This window comes from Sander lucioperca, chromosome 4 (genome assembly GCF_008315115.2).
Source record: "Sander lucioperca isolate FBNREF2018 chromosome 4, SLUC_FBN_1.2, whole genome shotgun sequence".
Lineage (NCBI taxonomy): Eukaryota > Metazoa > Chordata > Actinopteri > Perciformes > Percidae > Sander > Sander lucioperca.
In genome coordinates, this window is record NC_050176.1 from 40,674,503 (window position 1) to 40,701,142 (window position 26,640).

The 26,640-nt window shown below is 43.6% G+C and overlaps 1 protein-coding gene and 1 pseudogene across 1 annotated transcript; both read right to left on the bottom strand.

The window, feature by feature from the left end:
* Positions 1–160: 160 nt before the first annotated feature.
* Positions 161–19,859, bottom strand: LOC116049165 (NACHT, LRR and PYD domains-containing protein 12-like). Its single transcript, XM_036000593.1, has 12 exons — positions 19,709–19,859; positions 16,844–17,129; positions 15,361–15,414; positions 15,196–15,225; positions 9,573–11,436; positions 7,472–7,645; positions 7,133–7,306; positions 6,786–6,959; positions 6,439–6,612; positions 5,443–5,616; positions 4,965–5,011; positions 161–1,031 (listed from the first exon to the last, which is right to left on the bottom strand). Exons 2-12 carry the CDS (start codon positions 17,118–17,120, stop codon positions 496–498), a joined length of 3,678 nt encoding a protein of 1,225 aa, XP_035856486.1. The 5' UTR covers positions 17,121–17,129; positions 19,709–19,859; the 3' UTR covers positions 161–495.
* LOC116048142 overlaps positions 14,909–26,640 on the bottom strand; it is a 568,688-nt pseudogene continuing 556,956 nt past the window's right edge.

Genomic DNA, 26,640 nt, shown 5'->3' on the forward strand with positions numbered 1-26,640 from the left:
CATTTTGTTACCAAGTCTATTCTCCAACCCTGAAGTTCCTCAAACACTGAAATTAAAGATTTGTCTTATTTTCATAGAAAAACAGAATCACGTTGTTTTTTTTTGTAAATGTTTGATTTTAATATGATTTGAATAGAATACAGATGATCAGACTAATATACAGTAATAATGTTATGTTAGGGTGGAACTTCCCTTTAACATATTCATACGCTGTGAACAAACAGCAGAGAAATGATCACTTTATATTTCAGGACAATGTTTCTTTTGGTCAAAATTGCGAGTCGCACCAAATTCATGGTGATTGGTTGAATTTGCGTGAAGTGTTTGCGATCGCGACATTGCGACATCCTGTAGGGACTGGTTATTATAAAGCGTATATATTAGTGACTCCTTTAATGTATTGTTCTCTTGTAATTTTGAGTTTGATTTACAAAGAGATTGTGTGTGTTGGTCAGCAGTGTGAGTGTTTCTGTGCACAGGAGGAGACACTCCATCCTACAGAGAACACAGAGACACTGAACCAGGTAACCTAAACCATAACCCAAACCCAGGGTAAAGAGGTTCAGTGAATGTGGTGTTGAAGGTGTGGAGGTGGATCAGTGAGTCAGAGGAGACTGTGTAGAAGGACAGAGAGCCAGCAGGACAGTCCACATACACTCCTACTCTCTCAGAGACAGAGGAGGAGAGAGGGAGGTCTGTTCTTCTGTTATTGTGACAGACATAGTAACCATGACCATCAGAGCAGGACAGACTCCAGGACTGATCATTACATCCAAACACACACTCATCTCTGTTTCCTTTCCTCCTGATTCCTCTGTAACTCACTGATATAAGAACATCTCTTCTCCTCTCAACCTCCCAGTAACAGCGACCAGTCAGACCATCTCTACACAGCAGCTGCCACCAGGGGTCAAACCTCTCTGGATGATCAGGATATTGCTGCTGCTCCGCCGCTAGTGTCACCTTCCTGTTGTCAGACAGTTTCAGGTATCTGTTCACTGTGTTCGTGTCCAGTGTGAGTTCACAGGAATCTGACGGAGAGAACGAGACACAACACAGCAGCAGTTTATCATCTAACACACCTGATGGTTGATTCGTTGCTTTATTAACAGACTGTTAATTAGATCAAAACTTCACAATGAAACATCTCTTTGGATTATCTTTCAGACGAGAATAGAATGCAGATACACAAGCTTTAAATTAAACTTCCTTCTGTTTTTAAATGTCTCTATGTAAAAACAAAAACAGTTGTTATTCACACAAAAATAAAATAAAATAAAAGTTAAAACAAAACAGGCTTTGGTGTTATCACTCTCCTGTATATTTCAATATGTGTTAGAGCCATAATAAGTTAATTCATATGTATTCATTAATTCACAATACAAAAAGATGATTTGTATTTCATTTAGTTTTCTATTTATTTTGAGTTTATGAGACATTGACTTTAAATTTGGAGAAGTAACTGTTGTTCTCAATCTTGAGAATAGTAACCTGGGCTCCTCCTCCTCATGAGGTCATTCTCAGGTATAATCAGGTGACGGCTTGGGGAGTTCTCAGAGAGAGTAGAGAGGAGGACTGACACAGATGAGTGACCGCATAGTGATCAGTTATTATATGAAAACTCTTAGTTTAAGTTTCTGTAGAAAAGTCAACCACGGAGAACTTATTTTATCTTATTTTTGACGTTGCTTTATTTGTGGATTTCCACGAGTGCTTTTTCTCACAAACGAGTCACAATCCTCCTCCAAAAGGCATAAGAAAATGAGTCGCCATAACAATGTATAACATTGTCTGGGTGAATACTCAATTCTGATTGGCTGCAGGGTGTCCATAAAAAAGTGTTATACCGTGTTCACACCAAGGCAAATTAAAATATTTCACGTCGTACAACGGCGAACACAAATGAATATGGGAATCATATTTGGATCATTTGTGTTTAATCACACTACTCGCGTACCCTCTGGTGTACAGCTGTAGGCACCAACAACATTTCTTTCTGTCATCATATGGCCAAAATAACCTCTGTTGCTTTGTACCTGGTGTTGAAGTCACAGATACATCGGGAAATTAAACGGCGTCATGTCTGGGTTAACTATATCATCTGGCAGAGTAATGTTTACTGCCTTCTCCAGGAAGGAAACTTTACGTCTGATGTCTGCCACTTCCAGAGCGACTTGAAGTAAACATTGGGCCATTTTTTAATTGCAATAAACGGTCAAAAAGTATTCGGAAATAACATCATGATTCGGGTTGGGTACCAAAACTCGGTGTTAACACGGCACCGGTGCGTTAACACGGCACCGGTGCGTTAACGACCGGTATCTATCAGTAGAGCCACATATTTTACATAAGAAGAGCAAACTATAATTCTACATAAATATGAAGAACACAGACACGGTTTTACAGACAAAACGCAATACAGTCGCTGCTTCTTAAAACAGGAAGGAAAGCTGGCAAAAATAGCCGATGCTGTAAAAGCGTAAATCACAACTCAATATCACTTCCCCATCAGTCAGGCACTAGATCTGACCATAATTACACTTGTGCTTTCAATAAACTGTCGTTGCTTTAGCCTATTATTTCAGTTGCAACCCTGGCAGTGTGAAGCGATCGTGAGAGCAAATAAAAAATATAAAAACATAATTCAAACCGATGTGTCGCCATGGCAACGCACGGCTCAAGAAGCCGACAAATAGAGCTCAACAGCGGTTTCCGGAAGTAAAAATACAATGCAATTTTTCCATTGACAATTCGAGAATAAGCCATAAAATCGTAACCGTCGATGGTAGTCTAACATAACGTTAACTCAAACTAAACACTGGGGATAGCAGGCTACAGCTGACGTAACAGCCGTTATATATATTTATTTCTAGCGATCTAGACGATATAAACTCCAGCACTAGACTCACACTTGAATGCTCTTCCAGCCGTCTTCATCTGTGTAGCCAGTCTGTCTGTGCATTGCCATGCAGCCCAGTTAAAAGCTAATGCCAACACTCACGTTGGTTCGCTGGAGCTCGTTCCGTTTCTTGCACTATCAAAGTACACGGAAAACCCAAATGTAACCGTGTTACTGATTTTAAGACACGTAATATGGCCACTCGATAAACTTTACATTATAACTTTAGGCACCGCAGTGTAGCTCCACACAGCTACCGCTCTGTACTCGCTGCTTGTACGTACCACACTCTGAAACGTACAGTATACTTTCATCTTTCAGTTATCTTCTTTTTCTAGCTAGTTTGTCTTATTCTTAAAATAACATTCAACACAGAATAACAACAATATACAAGTTAAACCAGATATCATTATGCAATAATAATTTCAAACATTCGTTTCACCTCTAACTCACCTGTTCTCTTTTCTTTTTAGGTTTATTTCTAGGTAAATATCTAATATAAATACATTTCCTAGTTTATTTCAGATTTGAATGCTCTTTTAGTTTATTATTATTAGTTAGACACCCATTATGTTAATTTGTTCTTCTTATTTTGTCTCTTATAAATCCTATTTTATTCCCTTTTAATTTTTCCTCTTCATCACAAATCCCACTAATATTACTAATACTTATACCAAATTGAATGTGAACATTAAACACAGTTAACACATAACATAACCATACATTCAATAACAAATCAACTTATGCTGTAAATGAAAAGTAAATAAAGAAATAAAGAGAATCCAAGAGCTCAGTTCAATTACTGTCAGTTCCTCCATTTCTGTGAGCTCTCTGAAGATCTCATGCAATCTCACAAACATGAATTATGTCATACACTTAACAAGGAAATATTAATTTAGTTATTTATCTATTCATATTCAATATTAAATAATTTCAAGTGTTTTAGCATTTGAACAGTGTGCTGCAGAAAGTGTTCTGCTTGTGGTGGATTCTGCATGAGAAGAGTTCAGGGATTTTGGAAAATGTGATTATTGACTGCATTTTGTTAGCCTGACATGGTCATACTCAGATTCTAGTCAGAATATGAGTCTGATTCTGCTCCACTGGGCTGTGATTATGGGGCGTGTTTCAACCGAACCAGGAAAGAAAATGCCTCTGCACTCAATTGGATAGACCTACAACCAATCAGAGCAACGGATAGACCTACAACCAATCAGAGCAACGGAACTCAACTCAACTGTCAACGGACTCATCACCAATGAGACGAGACGAGACGGTGTATCATCTCCATAGCAACCTCTTTGCACTTCCGTCCTAACTTTTAGACTTTTTTGTAGCTGGATATATTATGTGTTTCGTGTAAATATGAATGTGGATGACATTAGTGGTAGTGAGATGCTTGCTACAGTTGCATTTCTAGAAAATAATTGGCGAAAACACGTTTTATTTCTCTGATCCACGGCTTCGTTCTAACGCCACTGGGCGCTTTCTCTCTTCAGTCACTCGCACGACCATATAACGTTACCGTGCTTTGGGGCAGACTTGAACAGCTGAGTCGCAGTGACACCATCAGCTTGTTTGAGTCGAGCTGAGATGGGCCAGTTGAGGATTTTAAAATGAATGCACTGTCAATATCTTCTGTAACAGATGTGATGGCAACAAATCTTTGTTGTAAACAAATTCAACCCAAGCACTCTTTGGTGACGTGGTTGCTTACGTTACTGTTGATCATCTGTCCATCATCGTATAAAGCCCGCCCTGACAATTTGATTGGTCCAAACAGCTCTGGTTTGAGCATAGTTGCTCCACAACGGATCAAGTCCACAACGAACATCCAGACCTCAAATGTTCAAATGTAAGTTCGGCTGGCATCCAGGCTAGCATTTTGTGTTAAAGCAATGAAAAATGATCCACAGTTTGTGACTTCTGTTTCTCTGTGTGAATAGATTTGACAATGTGAGTTCTGTTTTAACGGATGCTTGTTAGCAATCGAAACAAAATAAAACACAATACTGATCCTACTGTAAGATGTGCCTTGTTTTTATAAATCAAAGTGAAAGCTCACACTTCCTCAGACCAGGTTTCAGCCTCTCCTCTCCACAATGATCCAGCCTGGAGGAAGAAACAAAGTCAGAATGAACCTTCAGAAGCTTCCTCATCTCTCATCTTTAAAATATATCAATTCAATTCAATTTTATTTATAGTATCAAATCGTAACAAGAGTTCTCTCAGGACACTTTACAGATAGAGTAGGTCTAGACCACACTATAATTTACAAAGACCCAACAATTCCAGTAATTCCCCCAAGAGCAAGCATTTGCATTAAGCATTAATCAAACATCTCAGGTTTCTAAGGTCAACGATTAACTCTGAACATCAATATAATCGAATCAAAGTGCTCCAATAAGGATGTAACTTATTAATAGGAGTTGAGTCTCAGCGGCAACAAGATTCTCAGCACATCAGTTACTGTCTTCACTGTTATCACCAGGGCTGCTGGTACACTCTGTGAACCAACAGTGAGCGCTGCTGTCTGTTCATACCTTAGAGTGTCCAGTCTCCAATGTGGATCCTCCATTCTAGCTGAAAGCAACTTCACTCCCGAGTCTCCTGGATGATTGTAGCTCAGGTCCAGCACTCTCAGACGGGAGGGGTTGGAGCTCAGAGCTGAGACCAGAGAAGTACAGCCTTCCTCTGTGATCAGACAGCCTGACAAACTGGACACACAAATACACACACACACATACACAGAGAAAATGACTTGAATTTACAATAATAATAATTAATTCATTTTCACCATGTCTTTCTTCTTCAGTGTAAATTTCCTAATTTTAGCTAAATGTTAAATTGTCTCATCAGTCCACTTCTTTGAAATATATTGTTGCTAAACAGTCAAATGCCACCAGAATTTGACACAAAGTAATTTGTCTTAAATCTGCATTAATTTATATTTGACCTCTCACTCAACTGGCAAACTTCTGCAGTGGCCCAAAGCCAGTCCAACAAAAGAGCAAAATAAAGCGGAAGAGTCTGTGGAAATATTGGATTTAAAAGTTGGCATAGAACCCGACAAAGTCATTTGATTCAAGTTGGTATAGCCCTAAAGCTTTATCTATTACGGCTGGTAGACAGCAGAGCACTCGGAATGATAGAGTAGTAGAGAGAGTATCATACAGAGTTCTGAGGTTAAAAAAGTGGTCTAAGTCTCCATAAACATTTAAGAAAAATATTTGGCTCTTAAGCTGCTAGATGTTGAACTTTACCAGCTAGTGTCTAACTGTGTCTGTCTGCTGTCAGCTGCTGGGAAGGCAGTGTACAGTGGGTTTATCAGAGCTTGTTGGATGGAAATAGCTGCATGTTGCTGCTGAAGAAGGTGCTGATGAGAGTGGTCAGACTGAATCAAAACATGGAAGTTGTGGGCCGTGAAAACTAAACAATTGGCTGAAACATGTTGGGTATCTTTTTTTTTTAACATACATTAACTTGTATATCAAGCAACATTTAAATGGTTATTTATTTAACAGAAGCTGAAACCTGACCTGAGAGTCTCCAGTTTACAGTGTTGACTCTCCAGTCCAGCAGAGAGCAGCTTCACTCCTGAATCCTTCAGGTCATTGTTACTCAGGACCAGCTCTCTCAGACTAGAGGACTCTAAGCTGAGAACTGAGGATAGCTCTTTACAGCTTCTCTCTGACAGGTTACAGCCGCTCAGCCTAAAATATGTACAGAACATATGTAAAAACATTTCTATCTGTATTTGATATTACTTACACTTATATTTAGATAGCAGCAACTTTCATAAAATAAAGTGGTTAACTGTCTAAAGAAAAATGAAAACACTGTGTGACAGATCTGGTTCCCCCTTTACAGATTTATTGTTCCTGACCTGAGAGTCTCCAGTTTACAGTGTGGACTCTTCACTCCAGTAGGAAGCAGCTTCCCTCCTGAATCCTTCAGGTCATTGTTACTCAGGTCCAGCTCTCTCAGACTAGAGGACTCGGAGCTGAGAACTGAGGACAGATCTTCACAGCTTCTCTCTGACAGGTTACAGCTGCTCAGCCTAAAATATGTACAGAACATATGTAAAAACATTTCTATCTGTATTTTATATTACTTACACTTATATTTAGATAGCAGCTACTTTCATAAAATAAAGTGGTTAACTGTATAAAGAAAGATTAAAACACTGTGTAACAGATCTGGGTCCCCCTTTACAGGTTTATTATTCCTGACCTGAGAGTCTCCAGTTTACAGTGTGGACTTTCAAGTCCAGCAGAAAGGAGCTTCCCTCCTGAATCCTTCAGGTTGTTGTTACTCAGGTCCAGCTCTCTCAGACAGGAGGACTCAGAGCTGAGAACTGAGGACAGATCTTCACAGCTTCTCTCTGACAGATTACAGTCGCTTAGCCTAAAAATACAGAACACGTGTAAAAAAAAAAAGAAATCTATCTGTATTTGATATTAATTATGCTTATGTTTAGGTAAGCATTACTATTATCATAAAATAAAGTGGTTAACTGAAGACACTGTGTGACAGATCTGGTTCACCCTTTACAGGTTCATTATTCCTGACCTGAGAGTCTCCAGTTTACAGTGTGGACTCTTCACTCCAGTAAAAAGCAGCTTCACTTCTGAATCTTTTAGGTTATTGTTACTCAGGTCCAGCTCTCTCAGACTAGAGGACTCTGAGCTGAGAACTGAGGACAGCGCTTCACAGCTTCTCTCTGACAGGTTACAGCTACTCAGCCTAAAAATATGAACAGAACATAAGTGCAAACATGTTAATCTGTATTTGATATGACTTACACTTATATTTAGGTAGCTACCAGGTAAAGAAACACCTTGTGAAAGATTTGGGTCATCCTTTTCTCACTCATCTTATTATCACCACCTAGTCAACCGGCTGTTTCCTGGACTCTCTCAAAGAAGCAAGAGTGACCCCTCTCCAAAGGAAAGCCACACTCAACCTGTTTGAAGTTGACAACAACAGACCTGTGTCTCTTATTCCGTTTTCTCCAAAACACTCAAACGTGCTCTCTCCAACCAACTCTCTTTTTATCTTCACCAGAACAACCTTCTTGATCCCAACAATTTTTGTTTCAAGGCAGGCCACTCAACTAAAACTGCCCTCATTTCTGTCACTGAGCAGCTTGAAACTGCTAGATCAGCCTCTCTCCACTCTGTGGTTGTCCTTCTGGACCTTTCTGCTGCATTTGAAACAATGAACCACCAGAACCTCATTTTCACCCTTCAGGATCTTTGTCTCCGTTTCTGCACACTCTGCTCACATCTTACCTCAAAGACCGCACCTACCGGGTAACTTTGAGAGAATCTATGTCAGAACCTTGTCCACTCACAAGGGGATCATTCAAGGTTCTGTCCTGGGCACCCTCCTCTTCTCTCTGTACACCAACTCCCTCTCTGTTCTGTTTTTCACTCACATGGCTTTTTTCTACCACAACTATGCAGATGACACCTGACTAATTCTCTCTTTTCCCCAGTCTGAAATACAAGTACCAGCAAGTATCTCTGCCTGTCTGATTGACATATCTCATTGAATGTCCACACACCACTTGAAACTCAGCCTTGACTAGACTGAGCTGCTTGACTTCCAGGGAAGGGCTCTTCCACCCAGATCGACAACTCTGTGGTAGTCCCCACCAGGACTGCTAGGAACATGGGTGTGAGACTCAACGGCCAACTCTCCCTCACTGCCAACATTGCTGCAACATCATGATCATGTAGATACATGCTGCACAACCTCAGATGGATACGGCCTTTTCTGACCCTCAGGTTCTGGTTCAGGCTCTTGTAAATGGCCAATATGCTTGCTGCTCCCTCACTACGAGGGACACCTATAGTCACTCAACAACATCCAGACTTTTTGCTGTCCTGCCTCCTAAATGGTGGAACAAGCTCCTCCTTGTCATCAGGAAAGCTGAAAGTCTACACATCCTCCACCGCAGGCTAAAAACACATCTCTTTCAACTACACCTAAGAAGATGATGGTTTTGGAAAATAAATTGCACTTACATGTTGTATTTTATCTTATTTGAAGCTATGTACTTCTATGTGATTCTTGCTCTTCTTAATTTTACCTACATGGTTGACTGCACTTGACAGTCACTGTAATTCACTTTGGATAAAACCATCAGCTAAATAAAATGCAATATAATGGATCACCCTTCATAGCTGTATTATTCCTGACCTGAGAGTCTCCAGTTTACAGTGTGGACTCTTTAGTGCAGTAGAAAGCAGCTTTACTTCTGATCTGTTTTTGAAATGACTTACACATCTACAACACATCACATTTCTATGGTTGTCCAGACTGAGTTAATGATTCAAACACAACAAATGTATGTCTTGTGTTGAGTCAGAAAACTATTAAAGGAAATTTCAAAAAATATAGTCACATCTGTTGGATCCCAATCATTCACACTAATTACATTCAGCCTCATATGAACTACAAAGTGGCAGATCTTTTTTTCTTCATTTGGCTGCATTAATCTGTGGAGGTACAATGAAACTGAAGAAACAATTTGCAGGTGTTTCAATTGATTAACTAATCAATTTGTTGACGAAATATTGACTATCAGTTGCCTAAAACATTCACTCGTTCAGAAGAACCCTACACATCTGATACAGTTAGTATCTTCACTTATCGGTAAACTTACAGAGCTTTTTTGGAGGCTTTGACCACTGGCAGCAGCCTCAGAAGAGCCTCCTCTGAAGCAGAGTATTTCTTCAGGTCAAACACGTCCAGATCGTTTCCTGATGACAGTAAGATGAAGACCAGAGCTGACCACTGAGCAGGAGACAGTTTATCTGTGGAGAGACTTCCTGAACTCAGATACTGTTGGATCTCCTCCACTAGAGAATGATCATTCAGTTCATTCAGACAGTGGAACAGATTGATGATTCTCTCTGGAGACAGATTCTCACTGATCTTCATCTTGATGTACTCGACTGTATCCTGATTGGTCTGTGAGCTATTTCCTGTCTGAGCCAGCAGGTCTTTGAGGAGACCCTGATTGGTCTGCAGGGAAAGACCCATGAGGAAGCGAAGGAACAAGTCCAGGTGGCCGTTTGGACTCTGTAAGGCCTTGTCAATAGCAAACCTGTGGACATTAGACAGCATATATTTTTTGCTGAAAACCAGTCGCGCTTGTTCACGCAAACTTTTCCCAAACATCACATTCTTCTTTCTGTTAATGACTGCGCTCTCTACATGAAAAGCAGCCAGAAACTCCTGAACACTCAGATGGATGAAGCTAAAGATCTTTTTTTTATCATTCTTCCTCCCACGTTGCTCTTTGAAGATCTCTGTGAACACTCCTGAGCACACCGAGGCTCCATTGACATCAACGCCACTCTCTTCTAGATCTTTCTTGTAGAAGATCAGGTTGCTCTTTTCCAACTGATGGTAAGCCAGTTTTGCTAATGACTCAATGTACTGAATGCATTCTTCTGGGTCATACTTCTCTTTTGTCTGATGAATCTGAAACTTCAGGAATTCTGCATACATCTCAGTCAGGGTCTTGGGCAGCTCTCCCCCCTCTCTGGTTTTCATCACCTCCTCCAGAACTGTAGCAGTGATCCAGCAGAAGACTGGGATGTGGCACATGATGTGGAGGCTTTGTGATGTCTTGATGTGGGACATGATTCTGGTGGCCTGCTTCTGATCTGTGAATCTCTTTCTAAAGTATTCTTCCTTCTGTGGATCAGTGAACCCTCTGACCTCTGTCATGATGTCTACAAAATCAGAATGGATCTGATTGGCTGCTGCAGGTCGTGTGGTTATCCAGATGCGAGCAGAGGGAAGCAGTTTCTTCTTGATGAGGTTTGTCAGCAGCTTGTCCACTGTGGTCGGCGCTGTCACATCAATTTTAACTGTCTGGTTTTTATTGGTGGAGCAGTCCAGATCAAGGCGGCTCTCATCCAGTCCATCCAAAACAAACAGAAGTTTGAATTCACTCTTGTCAAAGTTGGTGTTTCCTGATGACTGCAGAGCTGTAAATATGTGATTGAGAGCTTCTTCCTTGATGTCGCTGGTCTCCCAGATACATTCATGAATGAGCTCTGCCAAACACCACTTTTCCCCCTTCTTTAAATTCAGCTCGCGGAAGGTGAAGGGGAAAATGAGATGCACATCTTGATTGGCTCTTCCCTCAGCCCAGTCCAACACAAACTTGTGCACAAGAAATGTTTTTCCAATTCCTGCGATTCCATTTGTCAGTACTGTTCTTATAGGTCTGTTTTTTACACAGGGGTGTTTGAACATGTCACAAGGTGCAATTGTTGTCTCTGTATCTGCTGGCTTCACTGTCTTAATCTGCCTGACCTCATGCTGTGTGTTGATGTGTACGTCACCAGTAGCTTTGATGTACAGAGGTGTGTAGATATCATCCAGAAGTCGTGCATCCTTATTCTGTGCCCACCCCTCTTGTGCACACAAAAACTCATTCTGGAGGTTTGGCTGAAGCTTTTGTTGGTAATATGAGATGTGTCGTGGTGGCTTTGGTACTGGAACAATCCCGTCTTTGTTGAAAACAAAAATATAAAGTATTATGATGTTTGTCTACAGATGCAGAATCAGTACACAAATACTCTTTTACTATAGAATTGGCTTCCTGAGAATACAAACAACTCAAAGATCTTTCCTTTTAAATAACACAAAATGGAGCCATCTAAAATGTCATTATGGTCAACCAAACATATTTTATACAGTCAGCAATGTCTCTGTGTTATGTTGGGCAGAGCATTGATGTGATGCTTACATTGATTCACCATCAGTAGCTCATTCATCAGCTGCTTGGAACCTGCTGATGAGTAACTTCCAATGTATATTCAAGCAGGTGCACCTGCTTAACAATTTGACTTAAGTTGACTTAAGTAACGTTACGAGAAAGAGCCAGCCGCTAAATGAGTCAAATAAACTTAAAGGTCCCATGGCATGAAGATTTCACTTTATGAGTTTTTTTTAACATTAATATGAGTTCCACCAGCCTACCTATGGTCCTCCAGTGGCTAGAAATGGTGATAGATGTAAACCGAGCCCTGGGTATCCTGCTCTGTCTTTGAGAAAATGAAAGCTCAGATGGGCCAATCTGGAATCTCCTCCTTATGAGATCATAAGGAGCAAGGTTACCTCCCCTTTCTCTGCTTTGCCCACCCAGAGAATTTGGCTCGCCCATGAGAAAGAGAGAGACATCATGGCTTTCAAACGAGCAAAGTGGCAGTTGGTAAAGGCCAGTTCATTATTGTTGAAGAAAAAAGATGAGACTAAAATGTTTTGCATAAAATTAAAGCTAAGATAAAATCTCTCTCCATTTTCGTCTACAAACGCCTCTACTCTTTCATCATGAGAGAGAATATTCAGCTGCGCTTCTCTCTGATGCTCATTAACGGACGTTAGAGTCAACTGAAACATCGCTGCACGGGACGCTATTAATACTACACTTGGCAGCAGGTAATGTTAGCCTACCATTAGCTAGCAGCTGGAGTAAACACGGTTAAAATGCTGACAGCTAAACGGTGTAAAAGTGTGTCTGTATTTCACTGTGTAGGATTCCAACACCGAGACGTACGACAGTCTGTAGCTGCCATTGTCTGAAAAACAACACATATGTTGCGTTCACTAGAAATACGCCTCGCCAGCTTCGTGCTGCATTCAAAATTATTATAAAATATCCTTTTCCCATGCAGTGGTTGTTTTTGTCGTTTAACAGGAATTTACTGGTGAAATAAGAAAGAGGCTCGATATTTATATAACATATAATTTATTTTTATATAACTATTTGACTGAAATGGTTATCAGAAATAATCTCCGAAATAATTTATTTAAAAAAAGACTAAAATGTTTTGACTAAAACTTGACTAAGATATATTGAGTTCTCTTTTGACTAAAACTAGACTAAAATGACAAGACTTTTAGTCAACTAAAACTTGACTAAGATACCTTGAGTTCTCTTTTGACTATAACGAGACTAAAATGACGAGACTTTTAGTCGACTAAAACTTGACTAACAAAAAAGATACGTGAATGACTAAATATGACTAAAACTAACAAGGACATTTGGCACAAGACTAAGACTAAATTAAAAATAGGTGACAAAATTAACACTATCCCACACTCATGAGCAAGAGAATAAGCACGTTCCTCCAGCTCAGGAAGGAGCTGAAGAGCCTGAGGTGACAGTTAAAGGAAGCGAGTGAAGAGGAGAGGAGCCCTTTCTGGGAGCTGCACCACATCCTTCACAAAATATTCACTACCTTGACAAGAGCTGAGTGGTATTACAGGGAGAGGAAGGAGAGGGCCACTATGCGGACTGACATTTGCAGCGGACAACGCAGTGGACAGCTCACCTCTTCCAAATCTGAGATTGACAGCTACCTCAGAGACACCTTTAGTGATGCAAAAGGGAGAAAGATCTTGGTCAATTCAAGTCTTTGAATAATCCACCATCACCAACTGTGGGCAAAGCAGCCCATCTTGAAGCAGATTCAGGAGGTGGTCAAAAAGACACTAGCCCCAGGACCGAGTAGGGTACCCTAAAGAGTGTACAAGAAATGTCCCCCTACAACCATAACTGCCTAGGGCTACTCCACAGGCTCTGGATGATCCTAAATGTCATCTGGAGGAGGGGCAAGGTTGCTGGGGGTGTACTGAAGGGGTGTGGATCCGAAGGAGGAGAATTCAAAGAACTTCGACCAGTTCAGAATTGTGTCAAGGCACCTGATAGGTTTCCTCCTATAAGGAATGCGTACATCGACACCACAATGCAGAAAGTAAGATCCCAAAGGTACCATGATGTCTGGAGAACACAGGTGTGGTCACACAGCTGATACACAAAGCCAGACAGAACAAGGGGGACCTGGTGTTGCTGTGGTTGGACCTCACAAACGACTATGGCTAGATAACCAACAAGCTTGTTGAGGTGGCTCTTAACTGGCACCACGGCCCAGGCAAGTCCTGAGACCTTATACTGGACTACAACAACAAACAACAACAGAACAAGAACAAAGTGGATGAGGCTTGATAATGGGATGATCACTGGATGTACAATTTCAGTGATCCTCTCTGAGCGAGCGACCAATCAAGAGCTGGAAGCGTGGGGCAACCTCTAGCCTACCCAGTAGAGTGTGCGCTTGAGGGCTTCCAGAGAAGAGTGAGCAGGTTCCCAAGAAGGTTGTTGGGTCTTCCCCAAAGCGTAAGCAACACCGCCCTGTACGAAATGAACAACATCCTGAAGCTCCCTTATTAGTAGCCTAAATGAAAAGTTCAGGGTGACTCGTACAAGGGAGATCCTGCAATACCAGGAGTCAAGCAACGCTAAAATCTCCCAGGCCGACATCCAGGTCAGAACAGGTCAGAAGTGAAAGGCAACAGAGGCTCAGTTGAGACACATCTCACTGGTGGACAAGAGACACATGGAAAGGCCAGCCTTGGTAGTAGCACAAAAAACATGCTACAACAAGGCAAAGGGGAAACATAGGAGGGCCATGATCCAAGGGGAGGTTAGAGCATTAGTCGATGCCACTTGGATGGTTGGAATACAGCAGCAGGGAGCCTGGGCAAGATGGAAGCAAGCAGTGGAGCGGAAGGTGATACAAGCTCTGGAGGGCAGAGACCCACTGCATCAAGTTGTTGATTCATGTGAATCCATGGGAAAGTCAAGTCACCCGCATGCCCTCAGTCAAACCATTCACCTTTCATTAAAGCTAGTGGGAAGAAACAGCTTTAAGACATCCCCCTCCGTTCTGCTCTCAACTTGGCAGGACTGGGAATGCAAGACATGGTGCTGCTCTCCGAAGCCTCAAAGCATTTGTAATTATTTTAGAACCTATAGTCCTTTGGGAAGAATGCATCAAGGAATCTAACAAGATTAAAAGAGGCAAATACACCCAGCTGCTGGAGCAGTGCCGCAAGAGAAGTGGGACCCGATGATGTCGAGATGAACTTGAGGAAGCCGTTATGATGAGATGCTCGTCTCTATCCAACACACAGTTTACGACTGATCCTCTGTTAGCTTTACACTGAGTGCCATGTTTGTGTGCTGACAGCAACCTACTCCAAATAGCTTTGTTTTTCCCAATTTGTACCGATTGTATTTGGATGCAGTAGAAACCCCCTTTCACTTCAAAATAAAATCAGGTGATTTTGTGTCATTTCAAATGCTTTACACATACGACTTTTGGACAAAATTCTTACACACACACACACACACACACACACACACACACACACACACACACGACAAAGCAAAATCCCACTTTAATAATCTTTTGCTACTGTACCTTTAGTTTCTTCAACACCACTGGCATCCACTGAAACAGAAATAATGTAATTATTATTACCATCCAGTTTTTATTTGATTGAACCAACACACCTCCCTCTCAGACTCACTCTGTCAGTAGTACTTCAGTGTAGTTATGTTTAATTAGCAGATACACACACAATACCTTCGGTTTTGGGAGAAACTGCTTTCATCTCATCTATTCTGTCAGGAGATGTGACTGAAACACAAACATGCAACAGTTCTTGAGAAATACAAAATAATTGAAGGCATTTTGTGAAGCATGTAAATAGGTAAACATAATGGTGGTGTTAGAAAGTAGTCCTCCCACCCTGAAGCACTTTGAGTGTCTATGATAAAGCGCTATATAAATGTAATGAATTAATGAATTAATTAATAAATAATCCTTAATTTAATTTATTCATTTCCTTAACATATTCATTATTCAGTACCTAGGTAAAGACTAGTAGCCAGTCAGAAGCAGAGTATGAGGGCGTGCCCTGATGGTACCTAGGTAAGGACTACTAGCCAGTCAGAAGCAGAGTATGAGGGCCCTGATGGTACCTAGGTAAGGACTACTAGCCAGTCAGAAGCAGAGTATGAGGACGTGCCCTGACAGTAGCTAGGTAAGGACTACTAGCCAGTCAGAAGCAGAGTATGAGGGCGTGCCCTGACAGTAGCTAGGTAAGGACTACTAGCCAGTCAGAAGCAGAATATGAGGGCATGCCCTGACAGTACCTAGGTAAGGACTACTAGCCAGTCAGAAGCAGAGTATGAGGACGTGCCCTGACAGTAGCTAGGTAAGGACTACTAGCCAGTCAGAAGCAGAGTATGAGGGCCCTGATGGTACCTAGATAAGGACTACTAGCCAGTCAGAAGCAGAGTATGAGGGCGTGCCCTGACAGTAGCTAGGTAAGGACTACTAGCCAGTCAGAAGCAGAGTATGAGGGCATGCCCTGACAGTACCTAGGTAAGGACTACTAGCCAGTCAGAAGCAGAGTATGAGGGCGTGCCCTGACAGTAGCTAGGTAAGGACTACTAGCCAGTCAGAAGCCGAGTATGAGGGCGTGCCCTGACAGTAACTAGGTAAGGACTACTAGCCAGTCAAAAGCAGAGTATGAGGGCATGCCCTGACAGTACCTAGGTAAGGACTACTAGCCAGTCAGAAGCAGAGTATAAGGGCGTGCCCTGACAGTACCTAGATAATGACTACTAGCCAGTCAGAAGCAGAGTATGAGAGTGTGCCCTGACAGTACCTAGGTAATGACTATTATTCAGTCAGAAGCAGAGTATGAAGACATGCCCTGACAGTGCCTAGGTAAGGACTACTAGCCAGTCAGAAGCAGAGTATGGGGGCGTGCCACGCTAGCAGCTAAGTGAGCATTATAACATGTGTTACAAAGTGACGCATGTTTGTCACGGAAGTAAAGGCTGGACTACAATAGAGCTGTTTGGAGCAGCACCACAGTGTTTTTTTCCAATATCTTCCGGGTATAAACTTCCTGTGTCCTGTACATACACTTTAACAGCGCTGAGCAAACGGGGACGAGTAACTACTGCATATCTGCTCATCTCTTTCGTCTAAAATACATGTTTGATGCTTTCATATGTCAACACTTTCACATTAGCTATTAAAAAGATTGACTGACCTTCTAGTCCTGAGCTGGTGTCTGGCAGACTCTGCACTAGATCATTCCTGTTGATCTTCTCTAAAACCTTCTTGGTCACCTTCAGAGCTCCATGAAGATGAAAGGTTTTAACCATCACATCCACCGTGTCCTGCCTTTCTGCGTTCTCCAACTTGGACACTTTGATGCTTTGGTAGCCTTCCAAGATGTCTTGCTGCTGCAGAAACCATTTGAATAGCTCAAATTCATCTTCTTTTAAATCCTGCAGAGTGTTGAAAAGGTCCTCTTTCTTCATCATGGTTTCCTGCTAAAATCAGACAGTTCTGTCAAACTGAAGTAAAACCGTAACACAAATGTCTCAGAGCAGCAACAGCAGTTCTGATTGGTCGACACTGGAGCTGTGTTGGTGGGATTTATGTTCAGTCTGGCCAGTTAGAGCTCCTGCTGTTGCTCTGTGGGTCCAGTGTGTAGGATCTAGTGGTGAGTTTGCAGATTGCAACCAACTGAATACCCCGCACACCTCCATTTTCCAAGCAAGTAGAAAAACCTACGGTGGTCTTCCCTCATGGCAGACTTCGTAAAGAAGACCTGCTCCCTATGTAGATATGAAGGGCTCATTCTTACGAAAACAACATGATTCATCCACATGAAACACAGTGTAAGTTGGTTACGCCACTGGACACAGGAATGCATGTTGCACAATGCTTGCACACAGTGGCAGTTCTATCTATTATTAGATTTCCGTTGTCATCATAGGTAACATGAAATCCAAAATGTTCCCACACACCAGACTCTCCACTGCTCTCTACACGTGACGTGACCTGCACACACCACTGCACTCCACTTGAGGAGCAGTCGGCTCGGCTCACCGCTTCTCAAAATCTGACGAAAATGTGTATCTTTGTCGATCAAAAAAACAGACAGATTCAGCAACTGCATGGCCTAAATGTTTTCAGAAACACGTTTCGGTGAACTATTTTAGTAAATTATGAGTTTGTATTGTGAACAAGACACCATGACAGTCTCTTTGAATTTCCATAGAAACCAGACCCACGTGACGCATTCGTCCAATCAGCTGCCGGTTTTCATTTTTTGGTCGACAATACAGATTAGCGCCGCCTGCTGTAATGGAGACGTATTACACGCTCAAGTTGGTGTTGAAAGTGGGCACTACAGCAGTAAGTGGTTAGTGACCATTAGCAGTGTACTGACGAACCGTGCGACGCACACACGCTCCGAACCGAGACAAGCCAACCGAACGGTTCAGATGTTTTTTCATGAACCGTGCCACCCCTAATGGTCAGTCACATGTCTCAAGTTGTTTGTTCCCATTTGTATGAAAATAAAAGAGTGTTTTTGTCTGTTCTAAAAGGAGTGGACCATGTGGATTGTGAGCTAGTTTACAGTGAAGACACCACAACAAGAACCCAACCACAGCCAACATCATTCACTTAAAACTTAAAACACAATTACAACTTTGGCTGCACAATATATCACTGTTGTTTTTTTATCATTATGATAACTTTAATGATAAACACATCTGGAACATGTTATTCAACAAATAATATGTTGTATTTTAGCAGAATACTAACAAAGTATTCACATATTTCCCTCCTATTGTGCAGCCCTTACAAAAAGGTTTTGGGGATATTTTTTGTAGCACTTTGGATGAAAATACAAAAACATAACAATGTGACATTTAATCAGCCATGGATCAGCAGCTGTAACCATGGTTCCAACGTGTGAGGCAGAGAAAGCACAGATGAGCTATAGTTGTGCTATCAGTCCACTAGATGGAGCCCTTTACCCACACCATCTCCACAGAGCTGGAGAGCAGACTGACTGAGTCAAACTAGAACAGGAGGCACAACCAGTCAGATAACTCCAGTCATTACAGAAGATAACACAACATCCAGCATTAAAAACACACTTTGACCTTTTGGTCTAGAGAAAATAATCTGAGATGTGAAAGTTAGAGAGACAGAAAGAAAACAGATGTTAACCTGGTTTCTCTCTCTCTATCTCTCCCTCTCTCTCGCCCTCTCTCTCTCGCTCTCTCTCCCTCCCTCCTTCCCTCTCTCTCTCTCTCTCCCTCCCTCCCTCTCCCTCTCTCTATCTGTTTCACTCTCCCTCTTTCTCTCTCTCTCTCTCTCTGTCTTTCTATTTCTCTCTGTCTCTCTGTCTCTCTCCCTCCCTCTCCCTCTCTCTCTCTCTGTTTCACTCTCCCTCTCTCTCTGTCTTTCTCTCTCTCTCTCGCTCTCTGTTTCACACTCTCCTGAAGGGAATTTCCATCAAAAAGGCACAGGCCCGAAGGCCAATTCCTGCGTATTCTTTTATAGGACTTATGAATACCAAAACTCAAGAATCAATCTGAGTTGATAGATTAAAGTCTAGCATAGAAGTTTACAGATCACAATTGTGGGTTCACAATAGACACAAAGTATCCCTAACTTCAGACACAGGTAGTCGGACCTCAAGTCTCTGTCCAGTTGTGAGCTGTCCCTTCCTTCTTGTCCCTTCTCTGCAGGGCGGTGTCCTCTGTCTCTAAGCAGACTGTTATCTCCGCCAGGGTTCAGGCCGCCTGTGTTGCACAGCTTCCTCTTACACATGTCCTGTTTTTCTACCAACTGTCTGGTTCATAATGCTTCTTTCTACCATATAAGGCTTATTCTTTATTATATGTGCTAATGACTGCACACAGCTCTTTAGCAATGAGCACAACACCCTTAAACTGACATTCTTATCTGACACATGCAGCTTTAAGATTAACTGTCAGTATTTAATGCTATTATTCTACACTCTCTCTCTCCCTCCCTCACTCTGTTTCACTCTCTCTCCCACCCACAATCTTTACCAAGATATTCATTACTTAAACTACTTAGTTACCTCTTCAACTCGAGCTTCTCTGAGCTTTCAGCACATTTAGACCCGTTTTAGTCCACATTAAAGACCGGAAAACTACGCCCAAAGACTCTCTAAACAGTCTACTGCCGCTGACGTTTCTACTGTTTGGGTTTCTGTCAAGTGACGTTTATCATTTAAGAGCAGCTTCCTTTCAAAATAAAACCCTACAGTTCAGACGCCAAATACCAAAATAAAAGCCACTAGTTCAACTACAGTGGAATACAGTATTTCAACTTTACACACAGTCACAAAACAAACCAATGGTTCTTTTTTTTATTCATATACAAAGATGGATAGAAAAATAATGACATTTTCATGATTTTATTTATGTGTAGACAGAATTGTTTTGTTCAACCAAATATTACACGTTTTGATGACTTTTTTTAAGTTGAAGGGGAACGGCAAATAAAGAGTAATAAAAGACAGGAAACTTTTTCAAACTGTAATTACGAGACACTCAAAGCAGAATTTGGCAGATTTGCCAACTTTGAGACCCAGAAATTCCTATAAAAGTAATAGCCAATCAACAATCAACTGGTGACATGCAGCAGCCAGGACCAGAAGTGTCTCAGAAGCTGCGGTAGAGTTGGTGGCCATTCCTGGGTTCCAGTGCTGCCAGATATTCCGCCAGATTTCACTCTTTTCGGCCGGATGTCTGTCACCTTCCTCTTTCCTTCCTTCCATTTGAGTATTCTGTTGGACGACTAAAACGACTTTTCCACCAAAACATGTTCCTTCTTTTTTGGAGCCAGTGGAGTCGCCCCCTGCTAGAAGTTAGAGAGAATGCAGCTTTAAGGAGCCTCAGCCTTGGCTTTTATCTCTCTGACCCGGACACTGCTTCCTTTATTATTGTCCACGTTGTGAACATGAAGAGAAATATTAAATATCAGCAGAGTAACACCAACAGGAGATTATGAACATTTCACCTCACCGCCTGCGGCGACGTGTCAAAGTAGATGTTCCTGTTGTACTGAGCGTCCGACACGTAGATGGCAGCCAGGTTAAAATCCTGAAAAACATAATATGTTGAGAGAACTTCAACAGGAACACATCAGACCAGAGGCTTCAGTAACAACAGCACCGCCAGCTACAACCTCCATTAAAGCTCCCGTATCATGCTCACTTTCAGGTTCATACTTGTATTATGGGTTTCAAACTATATGTAGATCTTCTAAAATAAATGTTTATGTTGAAATAAATATATACAAGTAGTCTCCCGTATTGGGTTGTCTTTTTATGGACAACATTTGCAAAAATAGATATTCAAATATACTCAAACCTTTGTTACTTCAGAAAGAATATTCAAATGTCATATTTGTGGTCTGAATAGGTTCTAATACTGCGCTCTCGAAGTCTCTGCACCGTCATTGCAGCCAGGGAATGACTGAATGGCACTGTAGCACTGTAAAATGTAATTTCCCAATCCAAAACTTCATCTTAACTTGTATATTTTTATGTATGCTATTATATTATTATATGGTGTTAATTAAAAGTACCGTAAGGTAAAAAAAATTTCAGTCCAATTGCAGGGAAATGTGTTTCCCGTTCCTTATGTTAGCTAGCTGTCACAGTTACACTGCATCTTCTCTGGGATTCTTTCGGGTGCAAAACTAGAAAAAGAAAGAAAAGGACCAACAAGTGTCTCTTCAAACAAGCCTTAAACTTTAAGCCGTCACCATGGAAATTAATTGGTCATGTGGCAAGGGCGGGGAAAATTGTCAGAACAAGCCAACAAGTGACAGTACTCTGATCCAATGGAAATCACAATTGTCAGATTGACAGCACTGTAGCCCACTGGAGTGTGTGTGTGTGTGTGTGTGTGTGTGTGTGTGTGTGTGGGGCTTCTAGTCCTGCCCGTGCTATATAAGTCTGTTGATTGAGCGTTTTGATACTTCCTCAGTATTTATACAGCACCTCGACCTGCTTTATAATCAAAACAGATATGGAAATCTCCCCTTTAAACAGTTTTAAGTCTTATATTAGCAGTGTCTTCTACACTTATTTATGTCCCATAAAAAGGACAAGAGTCCACTGATTTACTGCTGTCGTGTGAACGCAACAGAAGCATAAGTGCTCCACTCTCTCTTACCTCTTCGCTTTTCGCAGGATTCCCTCTGTTTGGACTTCCTTTTTCTTTTCCTGCAGACTCATCAGGAATGTCCTCGCTCTTCTCTGGCTTGGACATGTTTGTGTCTCTGCAGGACAGAAGTCCAAACTTGTCTTTGCTGTGTTGGTTTGAGTCGTTAACGTCCACATCACAGGTTTCCTCCCTGCCTGCTGCTCTTTAACGGGACAGTCTGACTCGGGACCTCTTGAGCGGCTGTTTGTGCGCCTCTAATAAACCTGGACTCGTGCTGCCTTCACTACCCATAGGAGAAAAAATACAGTGTTACGTGGAAATGACCGAGGAAGAGATAGAGTGACCCTGCCCGGAGGAAACCCGGGGCCCCCGTCTGGAGCAAGGCCCAGATGGAGGGCTCGTTAGCGAGCGTCTGGTGGCCGGGTTTGCCACGGAGCCCGGCCGGGCACAGCCCAAAAAAGTTATGTGGCATCTATCTCTCCATTCCATGGGCCCACCACCTGTGGGAGGAACTGCTGGGGTCGGGTGCGCTGCCACACGGGTGGCTGTGAAGGTCAGGGGCCTCGACGGAGCAGACCCGGAAGCAGACGCTGGCTCTGGGGACGTGTAATGTCACCTTTTTGAAGGGGGAAGACTCTAGACAGACCTGGTAAGCCCAAACGGGTAGTGCGGGTAATTCGTGCATCCCTTTCCATTGCTGAAGCTGTGGCGAGGAGCTGTGGTCTTAGGGTCTTAGGTGCCTCAAGGGGCGGTAACCCACAAACACCGTGGTGGACACCGGTGGTCAAGGAAGCCGTCCGACTGAAGGAGTCTTTCCGGGATATGTTATCCCAGGGGACTCCGGAGCCCTAATTCTTAGGTGGCCGTCGCCGCAGACGAGTCCCTTCGGGCGGCCGAACAGGATGACGAGGGCAGCACCACTCCGGGGGCTGAGCAGGTCAGCCAAGGTGGAGCCCCTTGGGAGGCTGCGCAGGTGACGGGGCAGCTGGGCTGGGACCTGACGACGGGTCAGCTGCGCTGGGACCTGGCGACTGGTCAGCTGGACTGGAGTCAGGCGACGGGTAAGCTGGACTGGAGTCAGGCGGCCAGGCAACTGGGGCAGAGGTTGACTGGGGTGCCGACAGGACACGAGGGGCAGGAGTCGGCCTGACCGCCGACAGGGCACGAGGGGCAGGAGTCGGCTTGACCGACACAGGCAAAGTCTCTGGGGGGCAGAACAAAGGCAAAGTCCTTGGGGCGGTCTCAAGGACGGTCTCAGGGGCAGTCTAAGGGGCGCCGGGGACCAGCAAATTCACCGGGGTGGTCTCAGGGGCAGTCCCATGGGCGCTGGAGCCCGGCAAAGTCTCTAGGGCTGTCTCAGGGGCAGTCTCAGGGGTGCCGGAGAACGGCACAGTCTCAGGGGCGGTCTCAGGGGCGCTGGAGACCGGCGAAGTCTCAGGGGCGGTCTCAGGAGCGGTCTCAGGGGTGCCGGGGACCGGCAAAGTCTCAGGGGCAGTTATAGCCAGTTCAGGGGGGCTGGACACCAGCCGGGATTCAGGGGGGCGGATAGCCAGACGGGGATTTGGGAGGCTATTAGCCAGCCGGGGATCAGGAAAGCTGCTAGTCAGCTGGGGATAAGGAAGGCTGCTAGTCAGCCGGGGATCTGGAGGACTGCTAGCCAGCCAGGGATCAGGAAGGCTGCTAGCCAGCCGGGGATCTGGAGGGCTGCTAGCCAGCCGAGGATCTGGAAGGCTGCTAGTCAGCCAGGGACCCGGGATCAAGGACAACCTGGGGACACTAGGGAACTTGGGGACACTAAAAAACTCGGGAATGCTAGGAAACTTGGTAACGCTAGGAAACTCGGAAATACTAGGAAACTTGGAAACGCTAGGAAGCTCGGGGACACTGGAAAACTCGGGGACAATGGAAAGCTCGGGGAAGTTGGGCAGTGCTGGGACACTGGGCAGCTTGGGGACACTAGGGAGGCTGCTAGCTAGCGGGGAATCTGGGAGATGGCTCAGAGAGGCTACTAGCTAGCTGGGGCTCTAAGAGGCTGCTAGCTAGCCTAGATTCAGGGGGGCTGCTAGCTAGCGGGGAATCTGGGAGGCTGCTAGCCAGCAGGGGATCAGGGAGGCTGCTAGCTAGCCTGGGCTCAGGAAAGCTGCTAGCTAGTTTGGATTCAGGGGGGCTGCTAGCTAGCTGGGACTCAGAAAAAAGTGATTTAGCCAGTACTTAAAAACCTCCAACTGGGGAACAAAGTGACTCACCCACGGTCTCTCCGACAACCACTGGTGCTGGATGGTGAGCTTCTCCAGGAGAGGAGGGTGCTGGTCAGGCTCAGAGCACCGCAGACAATGCACGGTCCAGCCGAACTCCAAAACCTTCTTTTTAAAAGGAAGCTTCTCTGCTGGGTCCATGTCTGGTCAGATTGTTCTGTTGTGTGGAGGCAGGGAATAGTGGACCCAAACGCAGAGATGAGGCAGGCAGGCAGGAGAAGGTTGTACTCGAAGATTTAATTAACAAAAAGACAGGATACAAAGGATCTAAAAAGCAGAAAAAACACAAGGAGTCAAGAACTGGCAGGGACGCAAAATACACAGACACGCAGGACCTGGACACAAATGGATACAAGCTGACGGCACAAGGACACAAAACAATCTGACAAGAGGGAAAGGGAACACAGAGGTTAAATACACGAGGTAATGAACAAATGAGGGACAGGTGATACGACAGGTGAAACACATCAGGGCGGGGCAGGGTAATCAACAGAGGCGGGAAACACAGAAAGTAAAACTAGACATGACAAGACAGAAAACAGACTATCAAAATAAAACAGGAAACAGAACAGGAATGCACAATACAAAGCACACAGCTAAAGCGGAATAAACAGAAACACAATGAACAGGGGAATAAGGAACAAAAATAACAGGAATATACAAAACCAGAGAACATATACAAAATAGGGGCAGAAATATACAGAATAAAATATACAACAACCAGGAACATACAGAAATAAATAATACAGGCAACAGAAACAGGTAACCAAAATGTCCCAACCATCACAGAAATAAATAATACAGGCAACAGAAACAGGTAACAAATGTCCCAACCATCACAAGATCTAATATTTAACAGTTCACATTTGATTCTCCTATTCTGTTCTATCGTTGTAGTGGTTGTTTTAATTCTAATTAGGTTGTTAAGTATAGCACCTCGTTGGTGCACAGAAGAGCGTGTAACGCTGTACCTTTGATTACTGATATTACTGATTCTTACTGGAATGATATAACTGGTCTGTGGGTTAGCAGAGTTATTTGCAAAGGAGTGAGAGCTTATGGGAGTTGTGTGTGTGTTTACAGGGTGCAAACAGTCAATCTAAGGTCCGTCTCTGCACCCAGGTCTGGGTCTGCACGGCGTGTCGCAAATTCTCGCATAGCATCTGGCTGCCGCGTCTACTGGGATGAATCCCATCCCTGCTGAACAGGGAGCCACTTTCCCAAAACAGATTAAAATTGTCAATAAAACCTATCTTGTGGATGTTGCATGCATGCTGGAGCCAGGTGTTGAGGGTGAGTAATCTACTAAAAAGGCATACTCTGCGACCTCGAGATGGACTTCCCAGTGCTTTTTAAAGCTTCAATGAGGGTGCCAAAGTATTTCTTTGTGCGCTCACTCTGCTGGTAGGACATGTCGTTATGCCCACAATGGACCACGATGCGTTTAATAGAGGTCGGGAGTGAGGGTATCAGGTCCACAGCTTTAGCCCAGATATCTGAAACTTTGGCTCCAGGAAAGCAGTGAGTGACAGCATTAAAAAAACGTATATCCCAGGTGATGGAGTCACCGATAATTATTGTGGTTGGGGGGAAGAGCGGACGAGGAGTGGGGGGGCGTAAATGGCCGGTGGCAGGAACAGAACGGCCAATATCGGTTTCAGATGGACAAGGAAAAGAAGAGGAATATTGCTTACCATTCGGTGGGGGAGATTGTTTTTGAGGAACGTTGTCATTTCGCTGGTTCAGGCAAGGGAGGCCACCGGACCGTCTGACTACTGCATCCCTCAGAAGTTTTCGCCGCGAGGCAGCGGTACTCCCCGTTGACGACCACAGGTCCGTCGGCTTTGAAGCGGGGCGAGCCCGGGTAACTACGTCGGCCGTTACCGGGGGAACATTCAGCTTTGACAGGGCATCGAAGCGACTGGAGAGGCTGAGGGCAGGAGGCGATGGAGCCCTACCCAAGGCTCTCTTTCGGCCGCAAATCACTTCAGTCCAGGATGGCCTGGTGGTTGGTGTCGAACTAGAAGATAGGTGTGGACAGGCGGATGGGTCCCAAACTACAGTATCCTGGAGTGCTGCCGATAGAGTTGTGATTTGGAGCGACTGATTTTGAGCAACGTCCAGGTAGGAGGTTAACAAGGCATCTTTGGTTTTTAAGTCCTCGGAGAGCCGACGAACTTCTTCCCTAAGGTCAGCAATGTCTTTGTTTGCATTTTCAAGCAACGAGGAAATCCTGTCGGGAGGTGGGGACTCGCCAGGTGTGGAGGTAGTCATGGGGCTGGCGTTAGCCTGAAGCTAATGTTTTGCTAGCTACTACTCGTAGAAAAAGTGCGGTTCTCCACGCACAGGTACGTAGATTTGCGTAAATGCTGGCTCTTTCTAGAGACTAAAGGCTACCAGGGGGCTAAGAAAGAAACAAAAAACTAAGCAAATAGTACAACATTTATCTTGAAATAACACTATTTTCCTCCGTCTGTCTTGTCTCCCCTCCACACGCTCACAGGATGGATGGATGGATGGATGGATGGATGGACGTGGAAATTGGTAACAGGCTCATGACTCTGAAAAATAAACCTGGT